Genomic DNA, 25,420 nt, shown 5'->3' with positions numbered 1-25,420 from the left:
CTAATTCCATCACACTGCCAATTAGAAGCTATGTAATCATTATTTAGGTAATAGGGACATAATTTTAAGATTTTTTTTTGTGCCTTGACACTTTTTGAAGTACCAGCAGGCACTTGTGTCTATTTGTAACACATTATTTTCTAATCAAAATTATCCCTGTATGTGTTCTTGACACTGCTTGAGCCTCATCGAATAAATCACCATAATACAATATGGAAAGAAAAATGATAGGTAGTGAAATATGTTAGCTGTGTGTTATTTTATTTGCTCCATACAGCTGCCCGGTGCGATCGCAGTGTACAGTGGCCGCTGTGCAGCCACTACAAGCGTAGCACGTCTTCTCAAAGACCGTCTCAATTGAGCGGAGCACACGCCGACGTCTTGGTACTGCATGCTTAGCAAAAACAGCGTTGTGAAAAAACATGCGAAAAGGATGAATTATGAACTAAAGCTAAACATATAGGATGAGGGCGACCCTCGCGTAGCTCAATATATATGAGTCAACTTTATTATGTTTTGTCCCTTGAGCAGCTAAATGATTAATACAGAGAGCGAGGATGATTAAATAACGAGGCCTGGCATCCATTTTCATCGCTAAAAACTCAATAAAATCTGCAAAGGGACGAGCAGCACGTCCATTAATATTAATCTGAACCAAAGCTGCTCCCTCCTTGGCTCTCATTTTGGCCAAATCAGTAGAGACACGGACAGCAAAGCGGCCAGTGGGCAGGAGCAATAAATGATTGAGTAACATGGTACTCTGCAGTTGTAACCGAAGACAAGCCCTGTAAGAAAACGTCAAGAACAAAAGTAGAAAATCTTCATTAGACCGTGAAAGTTGGCTCTTGCATAAACCACTGCCTACTGTCTGCTCCGGTGCAGTTGTCATGTCTGCTGACTTCAGGGCATAAGAGCATTGGTCTCGGAGAGAGGAGAAGAAGGAGATGAGAAGAGGAGAGACAGGAGACAGCTGGGGTTAGTGCACTTTTTTAGAAGAGCGGTGCACCATTAAAACCAAACGAAAACTGCAAGAAAGTCGATTATAACAGCAACTTTCAAGGTAATATATATATAAAAAGCCCCATAAAGTATCACTACGTAACCTTGTCTTTAAATGCCTCTTTTTATGTGGCACTGAGATAGTTTTGAGTTCCTCTGTACCCGAGCAGAAGTTGCCGTAGCAATAAAACACTGTGAGAAAGTTACATGTACAAAAAGGCAGACTTGGTTCCAGAAGTTGATGACAGTATTGATTTCACATGTTGACATTTTGAAAAACTACAAAAGTCTTTAGAAGGGACACCAAACTACCCTTTACAGTGCTGCACAGTTAGGGTGTCATGTTTGTTTTAGAAGAACCAGCAGTGCCACATGACTAAAGACAAACACAACTAGTGTGTCAGAGTGCGGAGTTGCAACACACTTCTCTGCATGAAGACAACCAACTGAACATTGTCGTCTTACATCATAAAAATAATAAAACTGTTGCAGGCTCTCGCGTTGCATTTGTGCAAGTGCTTTTTAGGTAACAGCAGGAGATGGATTATTCCACAAACCACGTATGTTTCTAAGTATCTCTCCATGCAACATAGAAATCACATGCAATGTTTGCAACAGTTGCTAAGGCTGCCGCGGTGACAGTTTGCATGCCTGCTAGTTAGATCTTCCTGAGTGATTATTGCACTATAGTGTGTGTTTCATCGCATGCGTGGACATTGGCCCACTTTTTGTATTATTGTGTGCGTGTGTGACAAATACTTGCTGATGATGGAGAGATTTAGAAGCTGAAAGTGAATTAACATGTTTGATTTGCATGAGTATGCACCGGATGTTGTGTGTGTATGTGTGGGATGACGATGAAGACGGGGCCGGGCCGGGTGACATATGAAAGCGTGTTTGACAGAACAATTTCGGGGGACTCCCACGCTGGCTCATTGATTAATGCATAAAATATAGAATGTCATACCACACCTCCTCTCTCCATTTCCTCTTCCTTTTCTGGTCTCCTCGCACACACACCCCCCTGGTTGTTCTGTGTTTGTCTCGGTTCCTCTCACCGCTTTCTCCATATTTGATTACACTCCTTCTCTCCTCTTGTCATAACTACCACTATGTGTCCATCTATCTTTACCTCACCTCTTCTTCTCCCTCCCCGCCCCCTGCTCTCCTTAATTAATACTTGTGTGACCTATTTAGTCGCTGTGCATTAATAAGGCAGACTCGTCAGTGGCTGTCTTCGGCACACTCTGACGTCTCCTGTTTCTCTTGATGAAAGTGGATTTGGCCGCTCACTGTGAGTCTCAAAAAAGAGCTCATTTTCCACCCATGTGCTGTATAGTCTAGCTATCATCACCTTGCATGAGAGATAATCAATAAAATATCCAAACGTATTCCAAAGGGAATGGATTCCCAAAGGACATTAAAACAATAAACTAAAATGAGATTACTTCTTCTACTGGTTCCAGTAAAAAAAAAAATGGCACATCCATTTTGAAACCAAATGCAGACGATTAAATGTTTCTCTGCTAAGTGCAGAGTATCAGGAAATTCTATTAGTCGAGATAGGATGAAATAAAAGCAGGTCAGGTCAGGGGGAGACAGAGGTAACTTAATTTTGGATACATTTCTTAAGTGATAAAACTGCGGCTGAATAACCTCCCTACTTCCGATTTAAAATTCAAATTTGAGTCAATGAGTTCAGTCCCTGGAGATCATCAGCAGAGGATGAAAATCGCTTTTATTAGTGACTTAGCGATCTTTCCCATTATTCAACCACCGTACACAAAATACATCAAAATAAGACCGCTGTTAAATTTACAACAATCATTTTCTCTAGAGGGTGAACCCTTTCTATTTTCCTTTCATATAGCCTCACACCAAAGTGTCAACTTTTCCAACAACATATATCTCAGGATGTGCTGAGTGATTCCTGGTGCACTGTTGTGATCCCTGCAGAGTAAAAACCCTTTGATTTTAATGAGCTCACGGTCTTTCCTCTGGCATCTCGGGACAAGCTTTACATTCTAACTACAGCATGCAGAGAAAAATGTACACTATTGTTGAAAAGCGCTGCTTTGGCATTGTGATACAGTGTTTGGTGTCGGCAGTTTCTTATGACAGAACGACTACACTCAGACACTCTGTGTATTGTATACTGTATATTTACATTACAGAGGAGTGACTGTGTGGCATAGCTTAAACTAAATCTTACTCTGATCTTCACATTTTGGAGCGACCTGCTTCCTCCTAACTGTACTGCTTCTACGTCACTGAGGCTGATTTGGCAATTTTCCATCACTTTGCTCTCACATGAAACTTACTGTGTCACTGTGTTTGGCACAGATAGATTGCCCTGATTTCCATCATTCATGAAATTAACTGAAAGGAACAGAGGCAGTGAGAGGGAGAAAAAGTAGAAAATAAAGACATAATCTTTAGCATGTGTATTAACTATGAAACGATAAAATGAGAAAATTAGCGTCTTGGCTGTTCAGTGGCTTTAGATGCAAACTCAAGCCCTCAGTGTGACAAAGGAAAACGAAGCACGAGTGTGACAATATGTATTTTATGCCGGCACAAAGGCTTCTCTTATGGATTCCAACGTCTGAGGGAGCTGGCAGACCAAAAATAAATGAAACTGTTCACGATAACATCAGAGAAGATAGCAATACAATACTAAAGCTATTTAAGTGGGACTCTGGCATATCTCCCTGAACAAATCTGACTCCAGGCCTTTTTATCAAGCTTATGAAATAATGTCTCAGTTGATTTGTTTTAATGGGCAAAGAAGGATTTTGGAAGGAGATAAAACACTGGCTTTGATATTGCTCTGGGCAAAACATAATCAGGGATAACAAAGGTCTTTTTTTTTTGTTTTTTTATTTTTTTTTTACCTGCTATGAAACATCATATACCTGTGGTAACACTTAAAGAATAATAGGCACAGTTGTTGCGGTGACATATGTAATAAAAGTCATGCACAAAAAGCACTCGTAGCAAAAAAAATGATCTTTTTATTTGATATTTGATAATGTTTGCATGCATAATGTTTTATATACTGTGCAACTACTGTCAAAGAACTATACCTTAAATTTAAAAGATATCACAACTCACTACTTTATTGTGCATGAATAGTATTATTGAAAATGATGAATGACACTTTAAAAAGTAATTCAACATACCTTTTCCCACCACCTAATTAAGTTATCTAACTTTAAAGCTGCAAACATTGTCTTTATGGGTTGTGTTGACATAACAATGTTACTAATTGCATCAACTTAATATTGTGTGTAATTTAAACTCCAGTTTCTGTGTTGGTTGATTGAAAACTAATTTCAAGTTAAAGTGACTTAATTTAAACGGCTTGATGACTTTTCTTCACCTTGAGTTCACAATTTCAAGTCCCCTCCCTTATGACTATGACAATTTTGACTTTAATTAAAAGTAATTTTGATTATTGAGGGAAAGCTGATCCCTATAACGCAGTGTAGTTTGTTGGTTGTTTGATTAGAAGTTGTCATAATTCTAAGAGACTGATGCTCATCTTTTTTTTTTTTTTGCTGAGTGCATCAAACAACCCTTTAGATTAATCCTGAAAGCAGACGGAGTTAAGGAGAATCTGTGTAAATGACTGAACTTACATATGTTGTGTCCACTGAAAATGTAACAACATAGCTCGGCCTAACGAGATGTGTAGTGTTTACAGTGAGCGGTTAGGGAGGACCTGGCTCTTTCGACAGTTTACAGGACTAAACGCATGTCGGCTTAATGCATTTTAAAAGACAATTTGCGGTGCATGAGTAAAGACGTCCACAGACACATAAAGACACTCATTCTCGTACGTACAATACACGCACAAACATCCTCTTTCTCACACACACACACGCACAAATGGGCACTTCAAATCAACCCCCATGACAACTACTCACCCGCTTCCTGCCCTCCCCCTGTGAGCCGAGAAGGCTACTCCACTCTTAAATATGTCTCAGATGAATTTTTGATTTCGCCAAGTTCAAAGCGACTTTTATGTTATTCCTGGTGTCGTAATTAAAAATGTCTTCAAACTTTTGCGGTACACAGCAAGCTGCAGCTGACTGCATGCCTGGATGGGGACGGAACATCTAAAGATAAGATAAATAAATAAGCCATGCAAGCCCAAGTGTAGAAACCATTCACACCCCAGAGGATGTCTGCAGTTTCTAAAAATGGGCTCTGATGAGCAGCGATAGCAACAGAGAGATAGAGAGTGGAAGTGGCTCTGTCCATATGATGTGGCTCGCTGGTGCAGAAAATATAACTATTACTTGGCAGAGATGCTGTAATGAAATGATAGTTTCATTGTGAGGGTGATATCAATTTTAATGTGCCTTTCAGTCCCCACTCAGAAATAAACAGATATGCGTTTGGCTGTTTTGGCATGCATGTGGGAGGATGAACTGGTGACTGTACGTTTGTCTTAATGCCTGCTCGCTATTCTCTCGCAATGCTTTTCAAAGGAACTTCACTCAAAGTCTCTGTTTTACTGTGCGCTGAAGAGCAATTTACACTCACAAGTACGCTAAGTAAGTTGAAGTAGCTAATCCAAAGCTGGAAAAAAAAAAAACCTCCACTTCTGTGCAGTGTTTAACGGCTGAGTGACCGTAATCTTGTCATGATTTATTGAAAAGGCGCCCAGCTGCTGTTCTTGTGAAGTCAATGTTACACCTTTTACTATAATCAGCATCCAGCGAAGGCAGGGCTACTCCGCAGCAGCATATACACTCTACAATGTAAACTCCATTACTGTAACAGTGACCCACAACAAGAGGGGGGTTTAACCCTTTTAAATAATGTAGGGAACGGTATTTCCCTGCACCAAGGTAAAGTCTAGTGTGACCTACTACGCTGGCAGAAATGCTGAATTAGGCGGGCATCATAAAGACGGAACTAATGCAGGGTGACGCGCACTTGGCTTGCAAGGTGACAAACCGATCCTGCTGCTGAACATGAGGTTAGGGGTTTATTGTATTTTTCATTGTTGACATTTTATATTTTCTTGTTTCCCTCTTCTTTTTGTTTATTTCTTTTATTAATAAATGCCATACATCTAATTGTTTTCAGTGCAACATTGTGCTTTAGATGCTAGTGAACCATATACTGCTCTTTAAATATTGCTCATAGTCTTTCCAAAAACAATTCATATGAGCATTCTGTCCATGTCTGTAGTAACTGCTAGGTTAAGTTTTGTTAACCTGAATTGTTAAATCCATCCAAAGTTGACAGTTAGGAAGCAGAATACAAATGAATACAAATGCTGTGAATACAAATGTTGTGAACTGGTTAAATAAAGAGAAGAATTTTTACATGATTAATACTGTATTGAGATTTTTGTGCATTTAAACTTGGGAATAATAACAGATTGTACTTTCTTATGGAAATGAAAACAGCATGTCAGTTCTTTTCCCTCTTTGTGCTGATATAGCAACCACTGAGCCAAAACAGCTTGCTATTGCATGATTAAAAAGATGGTAATTAAACCAAGGATCAGCAATTTAACTTTCACCTGACATAATTAGAAAAGGTCAACGTGAAGGGATAAAAAGATTGATCCATAAAAGAAAGTTTCTGGATTCGGCACGTCAGAGCTCATTAAATCACGGGCATCACTCGGTGGCTCAATAGCGGCGGTGTTGGGAAGAAGGTGGAGGAATCAAACGCGTGTCAACAAACAGAAAAGAGACAAATATGAAATTCTGATCCTGCAGAAGAAGAGAAAGGAAGAGCTGTATGAAGAGGGACTGAGGGTGAAAAGGGGACAGAAGCATAAGTGGCAACCAGGACAGTGAGAAAAAAATACTTAAGAATTTATAAGAGCTGCAGAAAAATCAACCATTCAACCCGATGAGTGGACTCATTGAAGGCAACACTACATCTAAAACAGTTCAGACCAGCAGAGCTCCCTTTTATACTGCTGCTCTGCGAGGCCTTTCAGTTCCCAGGACTCAGATGAAACAAAAAAAGAGCATGCGAGTGTATATTTGGGTTTTTTTGTTTATCTGCAGTATATGTTCACACATATGTACCCACATCTATGCATGCATCCATGCACAGTCACAGCTACTGCACCCGAGTCAGCGTCTTTTCAGCTGGAGAAAAACAAAAAGCCTGTCACCAAATTAAAAGAGAAGGATGTGCACTTGGGGTGCTGATGATTAGCTGGTGTTGCGAGGCGCCTCATTTGTAAACAGCCGATGTCCCTCTCTGTCTCCCCCTCACTCTCTAAACTATGTTCAAACAAGTAGCTTAAGTGGACGCTCCGCAGCATGAGGTAACATTTGCAGTAACAAACTCTGCACCATCCTACCACGGGCATATTCAGGTCCCCCAATTTGGTTTGATTGAGGCATTTTTACTAGTTGGTCCCTTTCGGCAAGAAAAAACTACAGATAATCCGCAAACAGTTGTGCCGAGGTGTCAGCGTGAAGGTCATCCTCTCAGCAACAATAACGGAGGCACGCTGCTGCTTCAGTGTTTCACCAATTTCTCACAGGTCTGAGATAATATGTGCGGCGTTGGTATTTCTAAATGTGAAAATCTGAAAATGAGGCACAAGGGTTTCATTGTTGTTTTCATTTTTCCCCGCTTTTACTGGTGGAGTAGTTCTTTGCTCCAATTAAATAGCTGGAAAAAAAGAGTGAGTAAGTTATTTTTTCACAGAAAATTGACCAATATACAGATTTATAGACTCTTATAGCTACTGCTCTTTATCTCTCTTTTCTGGAAGGGACATCCTCACTCATCACCATGAGTCAAGAGTCAAAGATAAAGTCTGAAGTGTAGAGTTCTCGAGAATTAAGAAGATTAGTGACTGCACAGTCTCCACTGCTGCGTTATTGTTACTGTTCACAGAGGTCACTGTTTGTATTTGTGTTTTTTTTTGGCATCAGATGGCTCGATAGCAGAGAGCAGCATTTGTACAAAGCTGTAGATGGGAGCTGGAGAACACTTTCAGATTTTGCCATAAGTCAGCTGCACACTTCTTAACTTCTACCAATAATAAAATAACTTCCACTCTCTAGAAATGCCATTCTTTACTGTAATGGATCCAGTGGAAGGTAAGAAAAAAAACACCTGCAACAATCTATTTCCTTCCTGCTGACTGTAATATAAGGAATATGTTATTTCCCAGGTAAGCAAAAGCAAACAAAACATATGGTTTGACATATAGGACAACAGCAATTTTAGAGTAACACAGACATGGCTGTATTTAGTACAGGCCTTAGAATAGAAATCATAATAAGCATTTAAAATATAGCGTATCATTTGTGCTCTACTATATCTGCCACATTCTGTCAAGACCTTGGAAACTCTCTACTATGTGTCCACTATTTCATGAATAATCTATGAATTTCTGACACTGTCGACCTCACACATCCAGAAAGTATTAAAGTGTCTTTGAATTTATGGAGAAATCATTAAAAAAAGGAGCCTCTGTATCGAAGAAAAATCCTCTGTAGAATAGTGGCAGCAGGTCATCATGTACAGTGGTCTCTAATTTCAGGTTCACGACGAGGTTACAGACGAGCGGGAGAACCTTTGCCACAGGACATACACTTACTTTCAACGCTCGCTTTTGCATAAAGCATGCAAAGTCCATGCTAAAAGGTGGCAGTGATGGATGGATTGGCTAGGGGAAAGGGCAACGTTGTTGCATCTTTGATGGATAGTTTAGAATTGCTAAGGAGCTATGATGCTAACTGTGCTGTTAGAACTAAAGGACAGAGGGAGGCCTGTGTAGCTGACCTGAGGTCATCTTATCAAACCCACTGAAAAACAGGTTTAATTGGTTTGCTCCCTCCTGGTTCCCTTCAAATATTTGGCCCAGCTATTTATACACTAGAATATTTCTTGTAGTTTTCGCCAGTCTTTCACAGCCACAGCTTGATTTTAGCTTCCTCCTTGTTGGTCTTCTTTCACTCCTAAATGTTCATTTTTACACATGCAGTGATCAACCTAAACGCCTGTTGTAACGGGAATTTACTATCTGTGCATTTTAACTCGTATTCTTTATCTTTTTGCTTTCATTATGTATTGCAGCTGCTCTTACAAAGTTTGCACTGTCATTTGCAGTGTGCATACAATTGGAATATATCACTCCGACATAACATGGCGCCTTGAACTTTCACCCTCTTGCTCATACATCCATAACGGTCTGTTGCACTAAAATTTGTAGCAAAAAGGAAAAAAAAAAAAAGTGATTTGGAAAGCAGGGTAACACTTGAATGCACTGTCATCTGTCATTGCGACTTCTGTCATCTGTCAACTGAACTGTCATCTGTCTGTGCTCTGTCTGCGGCTCAAGCTTGTTTATACTCGCGTGACACACCGTGACGTATGCGGCGTAGCTTCAGCTGTGCAGAGGATTGCGGGTCAAGAATGGCCACGAAAGCATGTGGGCTTGCATACTGCAAAATACAACCAAATGCAGAAGGAGATGCTGCTATTTTTGGCATACAGCATTTAACAGACTCTAGATTGGGGCATATTGAATCTTTTTCAGACATGCTAAACAGCAGGGTAGCTTTGGGTATTGGAATGTACCCTGTATGTCGATACAGAATTAGATTTGCAATCCGTAATGCAGTTGGCGGGGGCTTATGTGCCCCTCATGCAACAAGCAAAATACATTCTAGTCCATTAGCTGACTACCATATAGAGCCCTCATGCATCACTGTAACCACACTTGCGTAGATCGGGTTGTTGCAGGCTGCTGCTGGACAAATGGCATGTGTCTGAGTACAGAACAGTTTGTAAAGCAGCTATAGAGCTGTGCATAGCCTTGGCCTTGTATTCAAAAAGTTCCAGCCTCATATTTGAATGGAAAGATGAAATTGCTGCATAAGGTGGTTGTAAAGGAACTGGGAGCATATATTTTCAATCACAACGACATTGGAATGACACTGCAAGCACATTGCTTCAAGCATGAAGCCTCTACTCAACTTCACTGTTTAACTTCTTGCATTGTGTGATCTTCACTTCACAAAAAACTCTCAGACAGCCTCCTTTGCTCCTTTATGCTCTAATTCTCTTTGAACATCAGCACCAGCTGTAGCCTTCTGGCTCAGTTGCACAATTAAGTGCGGTGCCCTTTAGCCATATCTACACATTACAGGCATTCCCATGTATTTACTATTATCCAGTTGAGTGCTGACAAAAACTTGTTCAAGTTCAACCATTTTTCTTTGCAAGCAAATGTAATTTTGCTCATGATGGCAGATGAATGGCAGGGTGAGGTCACCATTATTTTCATCTCTGCCCAGTGTGCCAGCAAATAAATCAGTAGGGTTTTTGGCAGTGGAGCAGCAGGTTGCATCTGGGTTTCCAGCTTTGTGGCACAGCATGACACCAGAGTAAATTTGCATCCTTTTTTGTCATTACTGTTTCAATAGTTGAAAAGCTGAAAAAGGAAAACTACAAGAAACTAACAAGGGCACAACAAAAGCCTGAGGACCTATAGAAACTTTAGGACCTCGTTTGTCGTGGTTACTAGGTGCCTGAGAGATGCCACAGCACCCGTAGGACGCCACTTACGATGTACTTGTTGTAAATTGTTGTCATTTGATACTAGGCTGCACCTGTGAGCATTAGCAGTAGCTCTTGTTTATCTCTTCAGCACCATAGACGGTGCCCATTACACAAAGTACAGCTCCAGAGAAGGTAGAGGTACTTGAGCGGTGACAAGTAGCTCGTTTGATGAGGTCTATCTGGTGTTAATCTCAGACCATCGATACCAAAATACAAATCAGACAGAGTAAAATCATTTTACTTAAATTCCCACTGTTTTGTCGGAGTCTGTGTGCCATATCAGTGCATTTGGGAAAAAAATTAATGAAATAAAAATCTTCCTGGAACCAATTTTTGTGGAATAAAAAAAAAATATCTTTACAGCATTTACATGAATAAATACAATGATACTAAGCCGAGGGTATATTTAGGTGGAAACGAAGGCTTCTGCTTTTACCAGGGGAAATACTGTAAATTGGATGGAAAGGATTATGTTGAAAATATTAAAATTCTGAGAAAATCCTTGCACCAAAGTCAAATAAATCACAAATTGTTGGGACCCAGTGCAAGGCCAGTTACACATGGTTCCTGACAGCTGAGTGAACAAAGCTAAGGCTCTGTCAGTCGACAAAGATACTGGCTGAACAGCATATATTTGAAAAAGCCAGACATATATTTACAATTTTATGCAGTCGAACCACTCAGTTCAGTGCAGGCGAGAAACAAAATATCAGCAAACAACAGTGGAGCATAATTCATGAATAAAGCAAGGAGATACTTACAACTTTCTATCTCGAGTGTGCAGTTTTGCTCGTCCAGCGGATACCTCCTGAGGTCCATCATACAAGCAGCAGTGGTAGTGATCCTGGAAAAACGGGACATAATCACATGTTTAAATAGCTGTGGTGTGTAGCAAATTCTGAGAAAAGCAAAGTGTATTTTTCAAAAGGACGAGGACAGTGAAGTCTAGCATGATAGAGGCAAAGATGATTGACAACACAAGGTAAACCATCATTGGACTATAATTATAAAAAACTGCAATTTGGTAATTTTCTGACAGCTGATTTGCATGTTTCTGGGGGAAGAAAAAACCTTTATTCAGCTGAGCATCTCACATTTCTCAAAAATTCTGCTGACCATTTTTTTTCCCTCCATGTGACACCGAGTAACTCAACAAGACTTCAGATCTTCAACAAACCTCTACAGGTAAATGGTTTCGAGGGGTTGGACTGCTGGCGGTGGTGGGAACTCCACTGGGGATTACAGGGCTATAGCTAATCCTTATGTCCCAGTTTTAGCATTGTTTGGATAATCCTGTGGGTCCACCTGAGATGTGAGTCACTGCAGGGATCAAACTCTGTGGGACAGCGGTGACAGCAATAGGTCGGAGATAACAGTCGCGGCGTTTGTACTCTGACAACTGCATGTCACATTGTCATGGAATATGTGGGATGAAAGGGAATGTATTACAAGCTGACCAAATCTTGACTTGAGATTATTGCTGATATTAAATTATATTGTTACAGCTACTACTGATAATAAAAGAAGCAGCATTAGGGTTTACAAAAGTGTCATTTTTTAAGATTTTAGCTTCATAATTAGCTGTTACAACTAATTTGTTCTATAAACAACATGAGGTCACCTGGTAATCTCCGCTTGTGTTTCATCTCTCCAGTGTTGCATCGGTGTAAGTATTTGATTTGTAAGGCTTTTTTCATGAGCTTCGGCACAGTTGACCATCTCTCCCTCTCCTGATTTGACAGACAGCGCTTTGCTTTGTGAACGTTATTGTCGCAGAGTGTAAAAAGTTACATGAATAAACAAGAATAAAAGAGCTCGTGGGAGGTTCTTTTATGTTTGCCTACACTTTCCAATCAAAGCGCTTTTCATGTTTTAAGTTCTTAACCCCTGAAGAGTCATTCGAGAGGGAAACGTATATGAATCACTGGCACAACTCCACAAAAAAAAAAGATCTGAGTTATTGCAAGGTGTTGATCTTATGGCTAATTTAATTATCTTCCTTCTGCATCTCAAGACACCAATGAAGTTTAATAACTGTTGTTTTCAGAGAATATATTATGCATCGTACACATCAATAGACTTGTCAATGTTCCTCTGAACATTGTGTAAATCAAGGGGGTTGTTTTTATCGTGCAACATGGAACTGAATAGGCCTCTAGCGCGCTTCTACATAGACGATATCTCATCCAAACACTGTGCATTAACAAAATGTGTCCAAGTTATCATTCGGTTAACAAGTTTCATCTGAGTACGTACTTTAAATGACGAATGTAAATCAATTACCCCGCAGCTGGCTGAAATGGGCCCGTGCTTTCATCTCAAGCACCCGAGGTGCCACCAGTCAACACTACCTGCCTCCATGGAACATGCTGAGAAAAAAGATCAATAAAGGCAGTAGATCTTCATTTCAACCGGGATGGCCTCAAGGGAGATTGTACGGACAGATACAAGAGCTTTGAGGTAAAAGAGACCGTGGAGCACGAAGCTGACCGCCGATTAAAACGTTCAGTGATGAGAGGCAACCAGATTCCATTTTCTTTACTTATTCATTTCTAGTTGGAGGAAAACACTTCATGCGTTGACCTCAAACATTTTGAACACAACGTGATTCTCAGTCCATGTGCTGCGTTAAGCAAATGAGCCAAAACCCAACTTTAAAAACTCCTCTTGAACCGAAATGTCAAACTCATTGCTGTAAATTATTTCAACATCAGATGAATTGTTCAAACTGAGCTGTCTTTTTTTTTTGTATTATTAAGACCTGCTTCAAACACATAACTCTGATTCTTTTGAGGTGAACCAACATCAATAGCACTTTTTTTTTTTATAGCTCTACTTGAAATCCTATCTTTTTTTGAAAGAAGATACACATATTGTAAAAAATTAACTGCAAATGAAATGTTCAAGTCATAAATGCTTTTATAGTAGTAGTGGCCACGCGGCTATAGCCATCTGCTCTATTGCTCCTATCCCATCATATTTAGTTTATATATGTCGGCATAAAAGCATTTAGCCCTCCAGTCCCTATCAAAACAAATAGACAGGGATGGATAATAAGGGATAATAACAGCAGCCAGCCATGAGTCAATAGATAAGGTTATGTTGTCCATCAGACTTTGAAGTGAACATAAGGACGAGGCTGTGAGTAATAGGCTGCCATTCTTTTCCTGGCTCAGGTCTTGTGTGAGAACTTGACTCCCACTGAGGGAGTTGCCACAGAGCAGCACAGCATGGTGGGTAATCGTCTAGGCACACCTGACAACATAGATAAATTTGTGCCAGAGGAGAGGCTCATCTTGAGTCCAATCCTGTGTGTTACACAGCAGAGATAATCACCCTTGTGTGTCTCTGGGCCTCTCTATCTCTCTCTTCTGCTCTCTACTGTCTTTGCTTTCTCATTCACAAATCTATTATTCGAACGGCCGCCGCAATGTCAATACGGCTACACTCGTAAACTGCACATTTCTATAGATTCGCACCTTACTGGACACCAAAACACTTTATTTGATGTTATCTGTCGGCACAGACAATGATGTCAGAATACTTTCACAAAGCTCCTGTGATCAGTCGGTGGCATCCCATCATCTGTAACTAAGCAACCAGGCTCACCACAGGCAACATATGGTGGACAGGTGGAACCGCACCTTCTCAAGTCTACCCAGTCCTTGGAGTAATTTTGAGGTCAGACTAAAATCAAGCAAAAAAAAAAAAAAAAAATCTAAATCAAAAGAAACAAAAGGAAATTCTGTTTAAACATGAACCTGTAATTCAGTGAGTGTTCAGTTTTATCTGTGTAGCAAACTGTTGATTAGTGGCACTGGTCCTTGTTAGTCTGCTCTTCAAAAACAGACCTGATCTGAGTTCAATGTTCCACATCAAGCAAAAGAACATTTCAAAGATCTATTGGAACTTGTGCCTCATAACCAAGTGGGCTAATGCTGAACTACTGCACTTTGTATTTTAGGCACATAATTACAGCAGTATCTAGAGCAAGTCTCGCCTAACAAAGTTGTGTGCTACGTTCTACTTGGCACACAGACGAATGAGCGGTAAAGTAAATTGTATTCAGTTTAAACTGTGTATCTTACATAGACTGTGTTTGCTTTGTTATAATGGACAGATGAGGCAGAATTAAGTCTATACGTGACTGAATTTTTACATCGAGGAGATTATAAATCGAAGAATATGCTATCATTCTCTTTTATTCTGTTCTGTCTTTCACTTACATTTATCTGATTACCTTGAGTTCTTTGACTATCCTGGAATATGCAAAGTGGCTGGAAGAATGCAGTTTTGCACTTAAATTTTTTTTTTTTTTTTAGAAAATCCATTTTTATTTAATCAAGCAGTCTCATTCAGATTAGAATCTCTTTTCAGAGAGACCTGAGAGAAAGAAACATTCACGAGAACACAATCAGCAGACTGAAACATCACAATGCAATGAGCAAGGAATTTATAAGAGCAGCTACAAGAATCATAAAACAACATCAGCTAATAACGATTTAAGATCTCCGAGGGGAATCTAAGTATATAGTGTATTAACACGCAGGGTAGCCCAATAGAGATATAAACATCCCTGAACATCAGAAATAGATGCCGGAGTCAAATGTTCTCTATCCTGTTTTTTTTTTTATGTAACAAGAAGTTTACCTTGTAATCGGTGATAAATGTAGACAAAGCATGTATTTTAATCCAAATCATGACCTTTTCCTAAACTTAACCAGGTAGTTTTGGTGCCGAAGTTAACAAAACCTAAGTTACAATAAAGTCCTGTCATTTATACGACCTCTAGTACTCCAATCTCCTTTAAAAGGGGAAAAACTGCTATAAATATCAGCACAAGGGGGACACAGACGGCAAAAGACACCCCATGAGTATGTCTCAGATGCCAGAGGCTTTGACAATACAGCAGTATTTGATGAGAACGGGTTGGATATACAAGGTTTAATTGTTCATGAGGCAGCGTGGCAGTCCAGAAAATCTCCATATTTAAACACCAACATTGGCTGCACCCTAATTCTACACCTAGAAGAAGGTGGGCATCTTTTAATTTTACACAGTAAGCTCAGTTTTGGGCCAGATTTGCTTGGTGTTAGATTAGAACAGTGGAAAATCTATAGTATGTTGTGATTAAAAATGTTGGAAATATACAGCATGTGGCCATTTAAGCTCCTTAAGAGGAAAAATAATTATATATGATAAGGCTTGTAAATCCTGTTTATGTTTCCTGGCAAGCTGCCTCTTGCAGTCAAACAGTATCTATGCTGTGCAGAAATTCAGCAGTTCAAGGCATAACTTTAACAACTTCATGTCCCTGCCGACAGACAAACTGGTTTCAAACTCTGAACATGATCATCTGTATTTTTTTTTTACAGTTTTCGTACTGACAAACAAGCAATATAAGTAAATTCTTTCTCTGAAAATCCATATGGTGGGAGGGCAGTAGGGCTAAAGAGACCAAAGGAGTGAAATGATGAAAAGAGAGGAGATGAGAGAATATTTTAGTGCAGGGGATGTCAGGTGAGGCGGTGATGGGGGTTATCACAACAGGGCCTTTTAATACCTATAAATGAGTTCAAAGGGAAGAGTTCTAGCATTAACATGCTGTTTCATATTACACACCTCAGGGATTTCCGCCCCCCCGAGTGTGACGGGAAGGTTGTTTGAGCCTAAGAGGTTTAGATGGATTCTCCTTTTCTTTCTCTCTTGTCCCCTGTCTTTGTCAGCATTTATTTCTCTCTGATGGATTTGCTGCTGGTGATGGGGCTCTGTGGCTTCCAAGTGTTTAACCAAGGAGTAAATTGCCGGTTACTTTCTGGCAACTTTCTGATCTCTGTGTCAAGATGGAGTCAGTGGTGTAGAACTCCGAGCAAGAGCCCCTGGCAGAGTTTTTTTTTTTTTTTTTTTTTGGAAAAGACTCGATCGGAAAGGTAAAGGTTATGCATGTTTGTGTGAGGCAATGCGTGTGCATCCGTGTTTGCCTTGTTGCTGTCACTCCGTGGATGTCTGAGTGCCTGGCTGTGTTTGCAGCTGTCTGGCTCTCCATTTAGCCTCACATACCTCCTCACTTGTCCCGTCCGTTAAATGATGCACAACCGCATTTCTCACTCGGTCTTAGTATAGTCCTTGGTTGCTTAGCTACTGCCTGAAAACACTGCCAACCGCACCGACTGAGGCCCATATGTTGCATCACCTGCGATGACCCTCCATATTTGCAAGGCTGCGCTCAAAGATTCTGTTAGTGGATGGATCAAACTTGCGAGGTCAAATCAGGGCCAAGTAGCCTGAAGGATTTCCAGCAGACATTGGGATTCAGACCAAGCAAATGTGTTTGGTCGCATACTCAGAACAGACACGGTAAATGGTTAGTAACTAAGTGCAGCAAAGAACATCTTCACACTAAAGCCACTTCTGTTTTCTTTTTTCCAGTTGAGACTGATCCTAGTCTTCAGTGTTAATTCCAACTGCAGTTATTTGACTTGAGAGAGAAAGTCAAATAATGCTGCACTGCAGACCAACAAATAATTGAACGTAAAAAACTATGTAAACAAGATGTACATGTATTTCGCCATGCTCCAAATCTTGTACTGTATCTGCTGGAGTCTTGCAAAGCAGTTTGAACAAGCTCAACCCCATCTCCTCGGAATTATATCGATATACATTTTGTTTTTTACAAATACTTTCACGTCATTCTTGATAAACATAACTATGAAAAATGTAATTGAATTCACTAAAAGTGGATATTGTACTTTAAGAGGAGGCATTCTGATGAAAACAATACGTAGTTAGTGGAAATTTATGACTGATAGACGGGTACAGACGGCACAAAATAAAGGAAAAACCAATGTAAGGTGTCTTTGTAAGGTGTAGGGACATCATGTGTCTTCACATGAACAACTTCAGTACCCCCTGGGATTGGTTCTCCAAGTCTCTCGAGGGATGACCTCCATTCTTCCTCAAGATATGATCTCATTTGGGGTTTCGATGATGGTGGTGGAGAGCCCTGTCTAACACATCAGCCTATGTTGAATAACGGTGATCAAGTTCAAGTTCAAATTTTTCTTTTAATTAGTCACTCATCTGCATTTGCAACATGCAAAAATCTGTAACATTCCACATCATGTTGATTGGAAATTTGCATTCCCTTTAAAGTGTATTTGCTGTTGAACATTAGTTACGCCTACATGACAATAGCTTAGCGGGAAAGGCTCAATAAGGTTGGAGTCAGTGGAGGTGGGAGATTCTGGAGGTCTGAGGTAAATGCTGCTGGTTTCCATATCAGTTAGTAAAACTGGTGTTCTGGCCATGCAAGTAAAATGCAAGTTAAGCGGTCAGTATATGAGTATCAGTGGTGACGGGGCAGCTGCTGGGAGAGGAGAGCAGGTGGGTGGGTCACATCGGTACTGAGGAAAGGCTGCTCTGACAATGTGATGGGGTGGAAAGGGGAGTTTTTATTATTTATTATAGTTTTACAGCCATTTTTGTTCTCATAAAGGATGTGAATACTTCCCACCCATCACATTGCTGGATGAGTTTCATCCAGAGACACAAAATGTGCCGTGTGCCAGAGCTGCATTATTTGATATTTAGGATAATGACAGCGTTCAGAGCAAACTCATCCCCCATAGCCAGCTGCTTCCCACCCACAGCCTACCATGAAAACATAGGGAGTGGGATGCCTGGGGAAAATCAGTGAGCATTAGAAAACTACATTTTTAGTCAAAACAAAGTATAAAAAGATAAAGCTAGACAATTTTTAAAATCTTTTCTTTTGCTAATTTATCTACTTACTGTGTTTCTGCAGTCGAACTGCTGATTCCCTGTTTGCTTCAATAGCAAACATTTTTGTCAGTTCAACAATTAATACTGAGGCCTTTTTGGTGGCAAATAAGGCCTATAAAGAATAAAGACAAGACCCCAAGCCTTAATGTGCTTTCTCAGACCTAACTTGCTTCAGAAACACAAAAAGGCTCTTTTGTTGTTTATCATTTGCTTTTGCACCGTTATTATATTTCCTCAAGTCAATTTCGGCTTTTTGGTGTTGTTTCCTTGAAAAGAATGCCCTAGAAATGGTGAGTTTTCTTTGAAGATCAATATGAGGGTGTTGCAAGTTATGTGGGAAAAGAATACTAGTTTGCATGAGAACAGAAACAGCATGTGCAAATGAATGTATATCAGTCAACACAAAGGCTTGTTTACCTTTAAGCCACATTAATGAATGTCTGGGTTTGAATTGGAAATTAAGTGCATACAGTAACTGTGTGCGTGAGAGAATATCCATCTATTGTTTGCACATTCCCTGTGTGTGGCTTTCTCTGTTATCAGCATCTATGGATGCTCCATCCAATTACATTCCTAATAAACAGCCTCAATGAGAAGATGCTCCTGTTCAACAATGAAACTCACTGACAAATACAAGATATATTTCTAAGGACACATGTTTTTTTTTTTTTTTCTGTCTTATTGTGCTCACCTCATATCTTCAGAATTAGTCACAGGAGGCAATAATCTTCTCCAGTTCTGAAAAACTTTTACATTAAGTGGGAAGACAAAGTTTCACAAATGCATCTTCTCTCATATTGTTTGTCTCACAGGTAATTGTCATCATCAAATTACTCACTGGCACAAGAGCTGCATTGGTTTTAGTACGAGTTACTCATTTCTTTATTTTGTTATGTTCATGTTTCTTGATGTAAACCTGATCTGCATCACAGAATTTCTAGCGGTTGTCTGGTTGTCTCTCAGGGAAGAACAGACTCCTTTAAATCACTGCGCTTCGCTAACGGTCACCTAGAAATGGCTCCTCGATCGTATAAAATCCCAAATTTGTTGCTTTCATATACATTTTTCTGTATTTCATTAACAAAGTACACACAGATAATACATCAGTGTGCTTTAGAGATGCTGTTAGGTATATTTTCAAACTGTGGACAGATATGCTAAGTGATTAGAGTTTATATTCAAAGTTAATTATATCTTTGCTCTGATAACTTTACAGTTCCCAAAATGTCAAACAATTAAACTTTGTCCCTGAGGTAGGATGCTTAATATATTGCATGTATTAATGTTGCATATTTCTTATATGTATCTTTAATATACAGGATTATGGGAATCATCATTTGGATAACCCCTATTATAATTCCCATTTAAGTTTATCCCACGCATGGTTTATAATTTGCTTTATGCAATGGTCCAACTGTCATCACAGGGATCATTAAAGTTTCATGCAGTATGGTCTAATTTATTGGCTTAATAAATTAAATAACTACATCATTTTTATTAGGCTTTCAGGGGACAGTAATGTGCTGTATCCGCATGTGCTGAATGTATTTATGAGCACTCACTGACATGCGCAAGATCCCGTGACCCACTTCAGGATTTGTAAAAATCTGGTCATCCTACTTACATGATATTGAATGTCAAGGGTGATGGATTTCTTCTCCCAGTTTCAGTCTAATCCCACTTCATCCACAACAATATTTGCACTGACTGTGTGTCATAAGTTCTGCAGTGCATGGGAGAAATATTCAAACTCATATACCAAGCGATTATGGATTTTTTGGTGTTTTTTTTTGCACATTGGATTCACCGGATGAGTTGACACTTTAGGTTATCTGTTTGAACGACCTGACACAAGAAAGATTTGTGCTATTTGAGTTCTATTTCGGTGTAATCACAATCGGCTGCTGCCTCCAGCTTACTTCTGTTTGCTTTTGATGTTTCAGACAAAGAGCACTTTTGCTCTGAAACAAGGGAGATCAATGATCAAGCATGATTCATATTAAACAACTGATTGAAGATCTTGTGCTTTATGTCCCAGTGAAGTTCATTTGACTGACAGTTTTCAGGGTGCAGTGTGTTTTCATCTCCCATTCTTTGGTCAAAAAGTATCTGCAAATGACGTGTATTTGAGAGGCTCCATTGTATCCTGTGTAATTTCCGAAAGTCCAACTTGGGAGGCCAGAAGATCTTAAAAATGACTCTCCTGGAAGATGTTAGCATTCAAGAGGTAACATGACTTCCAAAAGATGCTCTAAAGGTTGAGATTACAAATATAATCTGATTCCCTTTGCACATACATTGATGATTGGACACCATGTCAAGTGAAGGCCTCTTGCAAAAACACTGTTCTAATTATTTATTGTGGCAGAAAAGCACTCAAATGGTTATAAAGCCATAAGGTCATGCAGTGCAGCTGAAAAATTAAATAATCTCAAATTGAAATTGAGGTTTCAAATAATGCCAGTAGTTTCATTAAACATGTTTTCACATTTCAGACGGTATCCCACACATCTCTCCATCATCCTCCACATATTTTAGATTTATTGACACAGTGAATACTGTACTAGAACTTGACCGAATAAATTATATCACATATCAAGTCACGGTCCAAGTATGTGGCAGAAAAATCACAGATATTTTCCTGAAATTGTTCAGCGCTATTATCTATACAAATTCATTCTTCTTGTCTTTCTTTTTCTAGTATTTTTTTTTAGAAAATTTAAGGCCTTTGCACTTGTTTGCTAAAAAGTCAAACTTTACTGACTGTTGATTACCAATCATCACCTTTTGCTGTCATTCAAGTGCAACACAACGTAACCTCGTGCAATAAACCTGAACAATATCTATCATGCTGAACCCTGCACCGGGGCGGTGGGTGAGAAATGAAGATCGACAACATCGTTGCAGAAGACAAGGGAGAACAATAATGGCAGGATTTCCTTCTAAACCTCTTCTTAACACCTCCCTCTCTCGTTCGTTGCCTTGCTGTCTCTCATCTCTCTATTTAATTTCACTCTCCCACAACAGTGCCAATTCACTGCCATGATGGCCATTAAGATGTTATGAATTTCAATAACTTTTTATAGAGTTTGGGCATCGGAGGCCTATTTGCAAAATGAACTGATGAGACATCAGCGAGGTACGAGAAGTGCACCGTCATCATTTTAACTTTGGGAGGTTGAAACTCAGTAGAATGTGTCAATCAGTTTATATAGTGCAGCGAGAGGTGTTGTTTCGGGCATCTGGAAAACAGCAGGGGTGTGTCATATTAATGTACCAAAAATGCAAAGATAAATATCTCAGCTTAGTGGGAATAATCAGAATATTAAATAAAGTGGCCTCCCCAAAAGAATGGTGACAGAGATCCGACCTTACAGAGTTTGTCACTATGAAAGTGTGAACAAACTGCTGAAAGCTATCATTGCTGGAGAAACTCACCCATCACACTGTAAAAATTACCGCTATGCGCTTTTATTTATAATCATCAGACCATGCTATATTCAAAATCCAACTCAAATCCGTGATCCCATTTCGCAGTCAATAACAATGCCCATACTTAAAGCATTTTTGACTGCACTGAACTAGTGAAAGTAGAAGAAAAAAGGTATTTAAGGGAATATATTCCCGTTTTTCTTCAGCAAGCATTTGATTTACATAGAGCCAGCAAGCTGAGCAACGTCAGGGGAATTGAGAGTGAAAAGTAAACAGACTTGTGCTGAAAACTATACAGCTTACACGCCAAGGACAGGGAGTGTTTTGTCAGCAGCGGTGTTGAAGTGCAAGACTCACATCAGCATCTAAACTAACTCAAATGACATTTACAGGGAAGTTTTAATGCAGTTTAATGTGCTGCAAATGACTAGCAAATTAGCCTGCAAACTGACGTTGAGCAGAACACGTCCCTGGTGGATGTCGAACAAACAGACAAGTAATTTAATTCTAGTTGAACTTCAAGGCACCCATTCTATGTATGTATGCATTTTTACACTTTTGGTATTGAGGTAAATTATGCAGAGACTTTGCAAAACGAGTTGCATTTATAGAAGCTTTTCTTGATGATATGCACATGTCCTGTAAATGAGGACACAAGTAGGTCACTTCATCAACATTTTAATTTTCGCTCAGGGGCAATATTGCACCTCACATCAGTAGTTTTCCTCATCTGGCTCTAATGAGCTAATTACAGACTTGGTCCAATGCAGCAATCATTGACTCATTGTTACATTAAAGCTGCAAGAAATGTGTATTTTTTTCTTCGTCTTTCTCCCAGGTTGTTTGTGTCATTTTAAGAATAGAAAGTATGCTGACAATGGATTCAATGTGAAGTGTTTGACAGCATGAAGTGGAAATTAACATAATTTCTGCAGCCTAGTCTATCATTATCTGGTATCAGTCTCATGCAGGGCCTGCACATAAAAAAAAAAATGCATCTCTTTGGTCTTGTTGTCTAGTCAAAAGAGTTATTTTAAGAGATTAACATCTCACCTTAGACCATACAACACTGTACCATCCGGGTGCAGCCGAATCATTCTATTTTTCACTGTGACACCGTGGACAAACGATTTCTTGTCGTTGAGGAAGTAGGTGTCGGGGACCCAGAGCTGGTCAGCCACCCGGTTATCTAAGGTCAGGTTGAGCGGGATCTCAGAATAGGACAGCCGCTTGTCTCGCCAGGCCTGCTGGAAGTACATTGTCAATGTGTAGTCCTGTGAGTGCACAGAAAGGGGCAAAGGAGGACAGAGAGAGGGGGAAAGAGAGAGCACGAGAAAAAGAGGGTAAGGAGAAAGTTGAAGCGGGAAGGAAAGCGGCCGAGAGAGGGAGGAAGAGAGGTGGATGAACCAGAAGAGAGAGGGGGGGAAAAAAAGAAGAGACAAGCGACAGTTACTCCAAAATGGCAAGCGTTTTTTTTTTGTTGTTGTTGCTGTTTTTTTTTTTTTTACACAGCTGTAATACTTTTCCACTGCAAGGTCTCAGATTAGACCAGACTAGGTTTCAATATTGGATGAAGTTCACTTTAAAGCAAATGGAACAGTAGCGGTACAGGCCAAAAAACTCTGAGTACAAAGCAATGGGGAATTCCTTCTGTTCATAGAAACATGAGGTTAAGACAGGCAGTGTGAAAGAGTGTGTATGTGTCAGAGAACGCAAGAGAGACGGATACAGAGAGACAGATGGTTGGGGTTTAGTATGTGTGTGTGTGTTTGTCAGTTTGGGTCTGTTAATATACGATAAAGGGGTGTAACATATGTGCGAGGCTTGTGTGGTTGGTTTATCACGAGTGCTTGTGTGTTTTTGTGCACATGTGACCCACACACATAGACGCAGAGAAGAGAGGAAGAGAGACGGAGGGGGACCACATGTTCTGGACAAATGAAAACAACCTCCAAGCAATCTCAAAAATCTGTTTTACAAAATATCTTCTATATGCTCTATTTGCTTTGACAGTAGCTGTCCTTCTGGGATTAAGAATTGTTTGCGGAGTGGGCTCACTGTGTCGCACTTGCATAACATATTCACTTGTGGTTTTTTTTGCGTTTGTTCTTCCCAGAACCAGAATGGTAGACCCTCCTCTCACATTACATCAAGCAGCACACACACAGTACATAGCCTTTGAGGGTCCAGCATTTTTCTTTTAAAAAAGGAGAAATAAACTCTTTTTTTAACAACTAGTTTTTCTTAATTTGTTATTGGCATGGGTAGGATGAAGAAGCTTGTCCATCCAGTGCCACTGAGGCAAACAATATATTTGTTTATATTAGATAATTAAAAGGCTTTGGTTGTGCCACCAAGCGATGCTTTCATGAGCAGATTCCCGTTTCATTTTTTTCTCATCGCTTAAGAGACGCATGTGTAAAATTGCAAACATGCCCACATGAGAATGTGGGATGATGTAATGCAAATTTCTGCTGATGATTTCATGCAATTTTGCTGGTCAACAGTTAATGGGGGCAAAGTGCAAAAAAAAATGCATCGCTGCAGGCAAAAAGTGGAGAAAAGGAAGACAGTTAACTAACATGTATGTAACAGTAATAGGAAAAAAAACAACCCATGAAATCTTATATATGAGCCATTAAATTCACTGTACACTTAAAATTTAAATTCAAAGCATGCAGAGCACTGACTGTGACTCATTTCACAGTTGGGATATACATACGAAGATGTATTTCTATAATGTCAGATGCACACACAAACCCTGGAACACGCACAGCACGTTAATAATTCACAAACAAATAGAAGAGGTTTGATAAATTGCACGAAAATTCCCAGGTGGTAAATCTAGGACACGTTAAAAACAGTCAAGCCAGCAGTCAGGTGCTCATGTAGCTCACTGAGGTAAAGAAGCCTACCAATCATCCATGAAAAACTAAGTTAAATAAACTTGCTGTCTCAGGGAACTTTTTGTCATGACTGGCACATCCACTTCCTGGCAAAGAGGCTGAACATGCATTTTTGAATATGCCCGTTGGCTACAGATCTGACATCCCACAGCACCTTGGGAACTGGAAGCTTGGATATTGACTGGATGGAGTCAGGGAAATGGGAGCAGCTTTTCTCAGTGAAGTCCTTGTTTGACTTAAATAGGTTTTGTCATGTTGTTGTTGTTTGTACTGTATTTGGCTTGGGGTGCTGACAACAGGGAGTTTGAGAACTGAGTATTTATTTTTTTTTTTCCCGAAACACATAAATAGTATAGTGGCAAATTCTATCATTCAGCGCTATAATTGGACTTGGAATAGGAACAGAATGATTTGGGTAAATCCAGCATCAAACACTGTATGGGACTGTGGAAACTTCCTTTTTGACATTCGTGTTTTTCATAAATGAAACTGGAATGCCCTATTTAGGACAACTGAGGTATGGAAAGGTTTAATACAATGTTGGTGAACTGCTGCAAACACAAGACGGCAAAGGCATGGAATTTCCAGAATAAACTCTTTTTTTTTCCTTTTTTACAGTAAATAATTGCGGAAGTCTGATATTTGTTTAGCCTTAGACTTGCACCACTGGATAGCTGACTGCACGTGCTGCCTTCCCAACTCTTCCATCCCTCGCTGGCGGTTATGTAACGGCTCAC

The 25,420-nt window shown here is 39.8% G+C and overlaps 1 protein-coding gene across 1 annotated transcript in view; it reads right to left on the bottom strand.

The window, feature by feature from the left end:
- Nucleotides 1–25,420, bottom strand: part of gabrb2b (gamma-aminobutyric acid type A receptor subunit beta2b) — a 60,226-nt gene that overhangs the window by 7,968 nt on the left and 26,838 nt on the right. Inside the window, 2 exon segments of the mRNA XM_008298325.1 lie at nt 11,325–11,407; nt 22,831–23,051. Coding sequence (XP_008296547.1) covers nt 11,325–11,407; nt 22,831–23,051 — 304 coding nt within the window.

Source organism: Stegastes partitus, unplaced genomic scaffold (assembly GCF_000690725.1).
Source record: "Stegastes partitus isolate 25-593 unplaced genomic scaffold, Stegastes_partitus-1.0.2 Scaffold28, whole genome shotgun sequence".
Classification (NCBI taxonomy): Eukaryota; Metazoa; Chordata; class Actinopteri; family Pomacentridae; genus Stegastes; species Stegastes partitus.
This window is presented reverse-complemented; position numbering and strand designations above follow the sequence as displayed.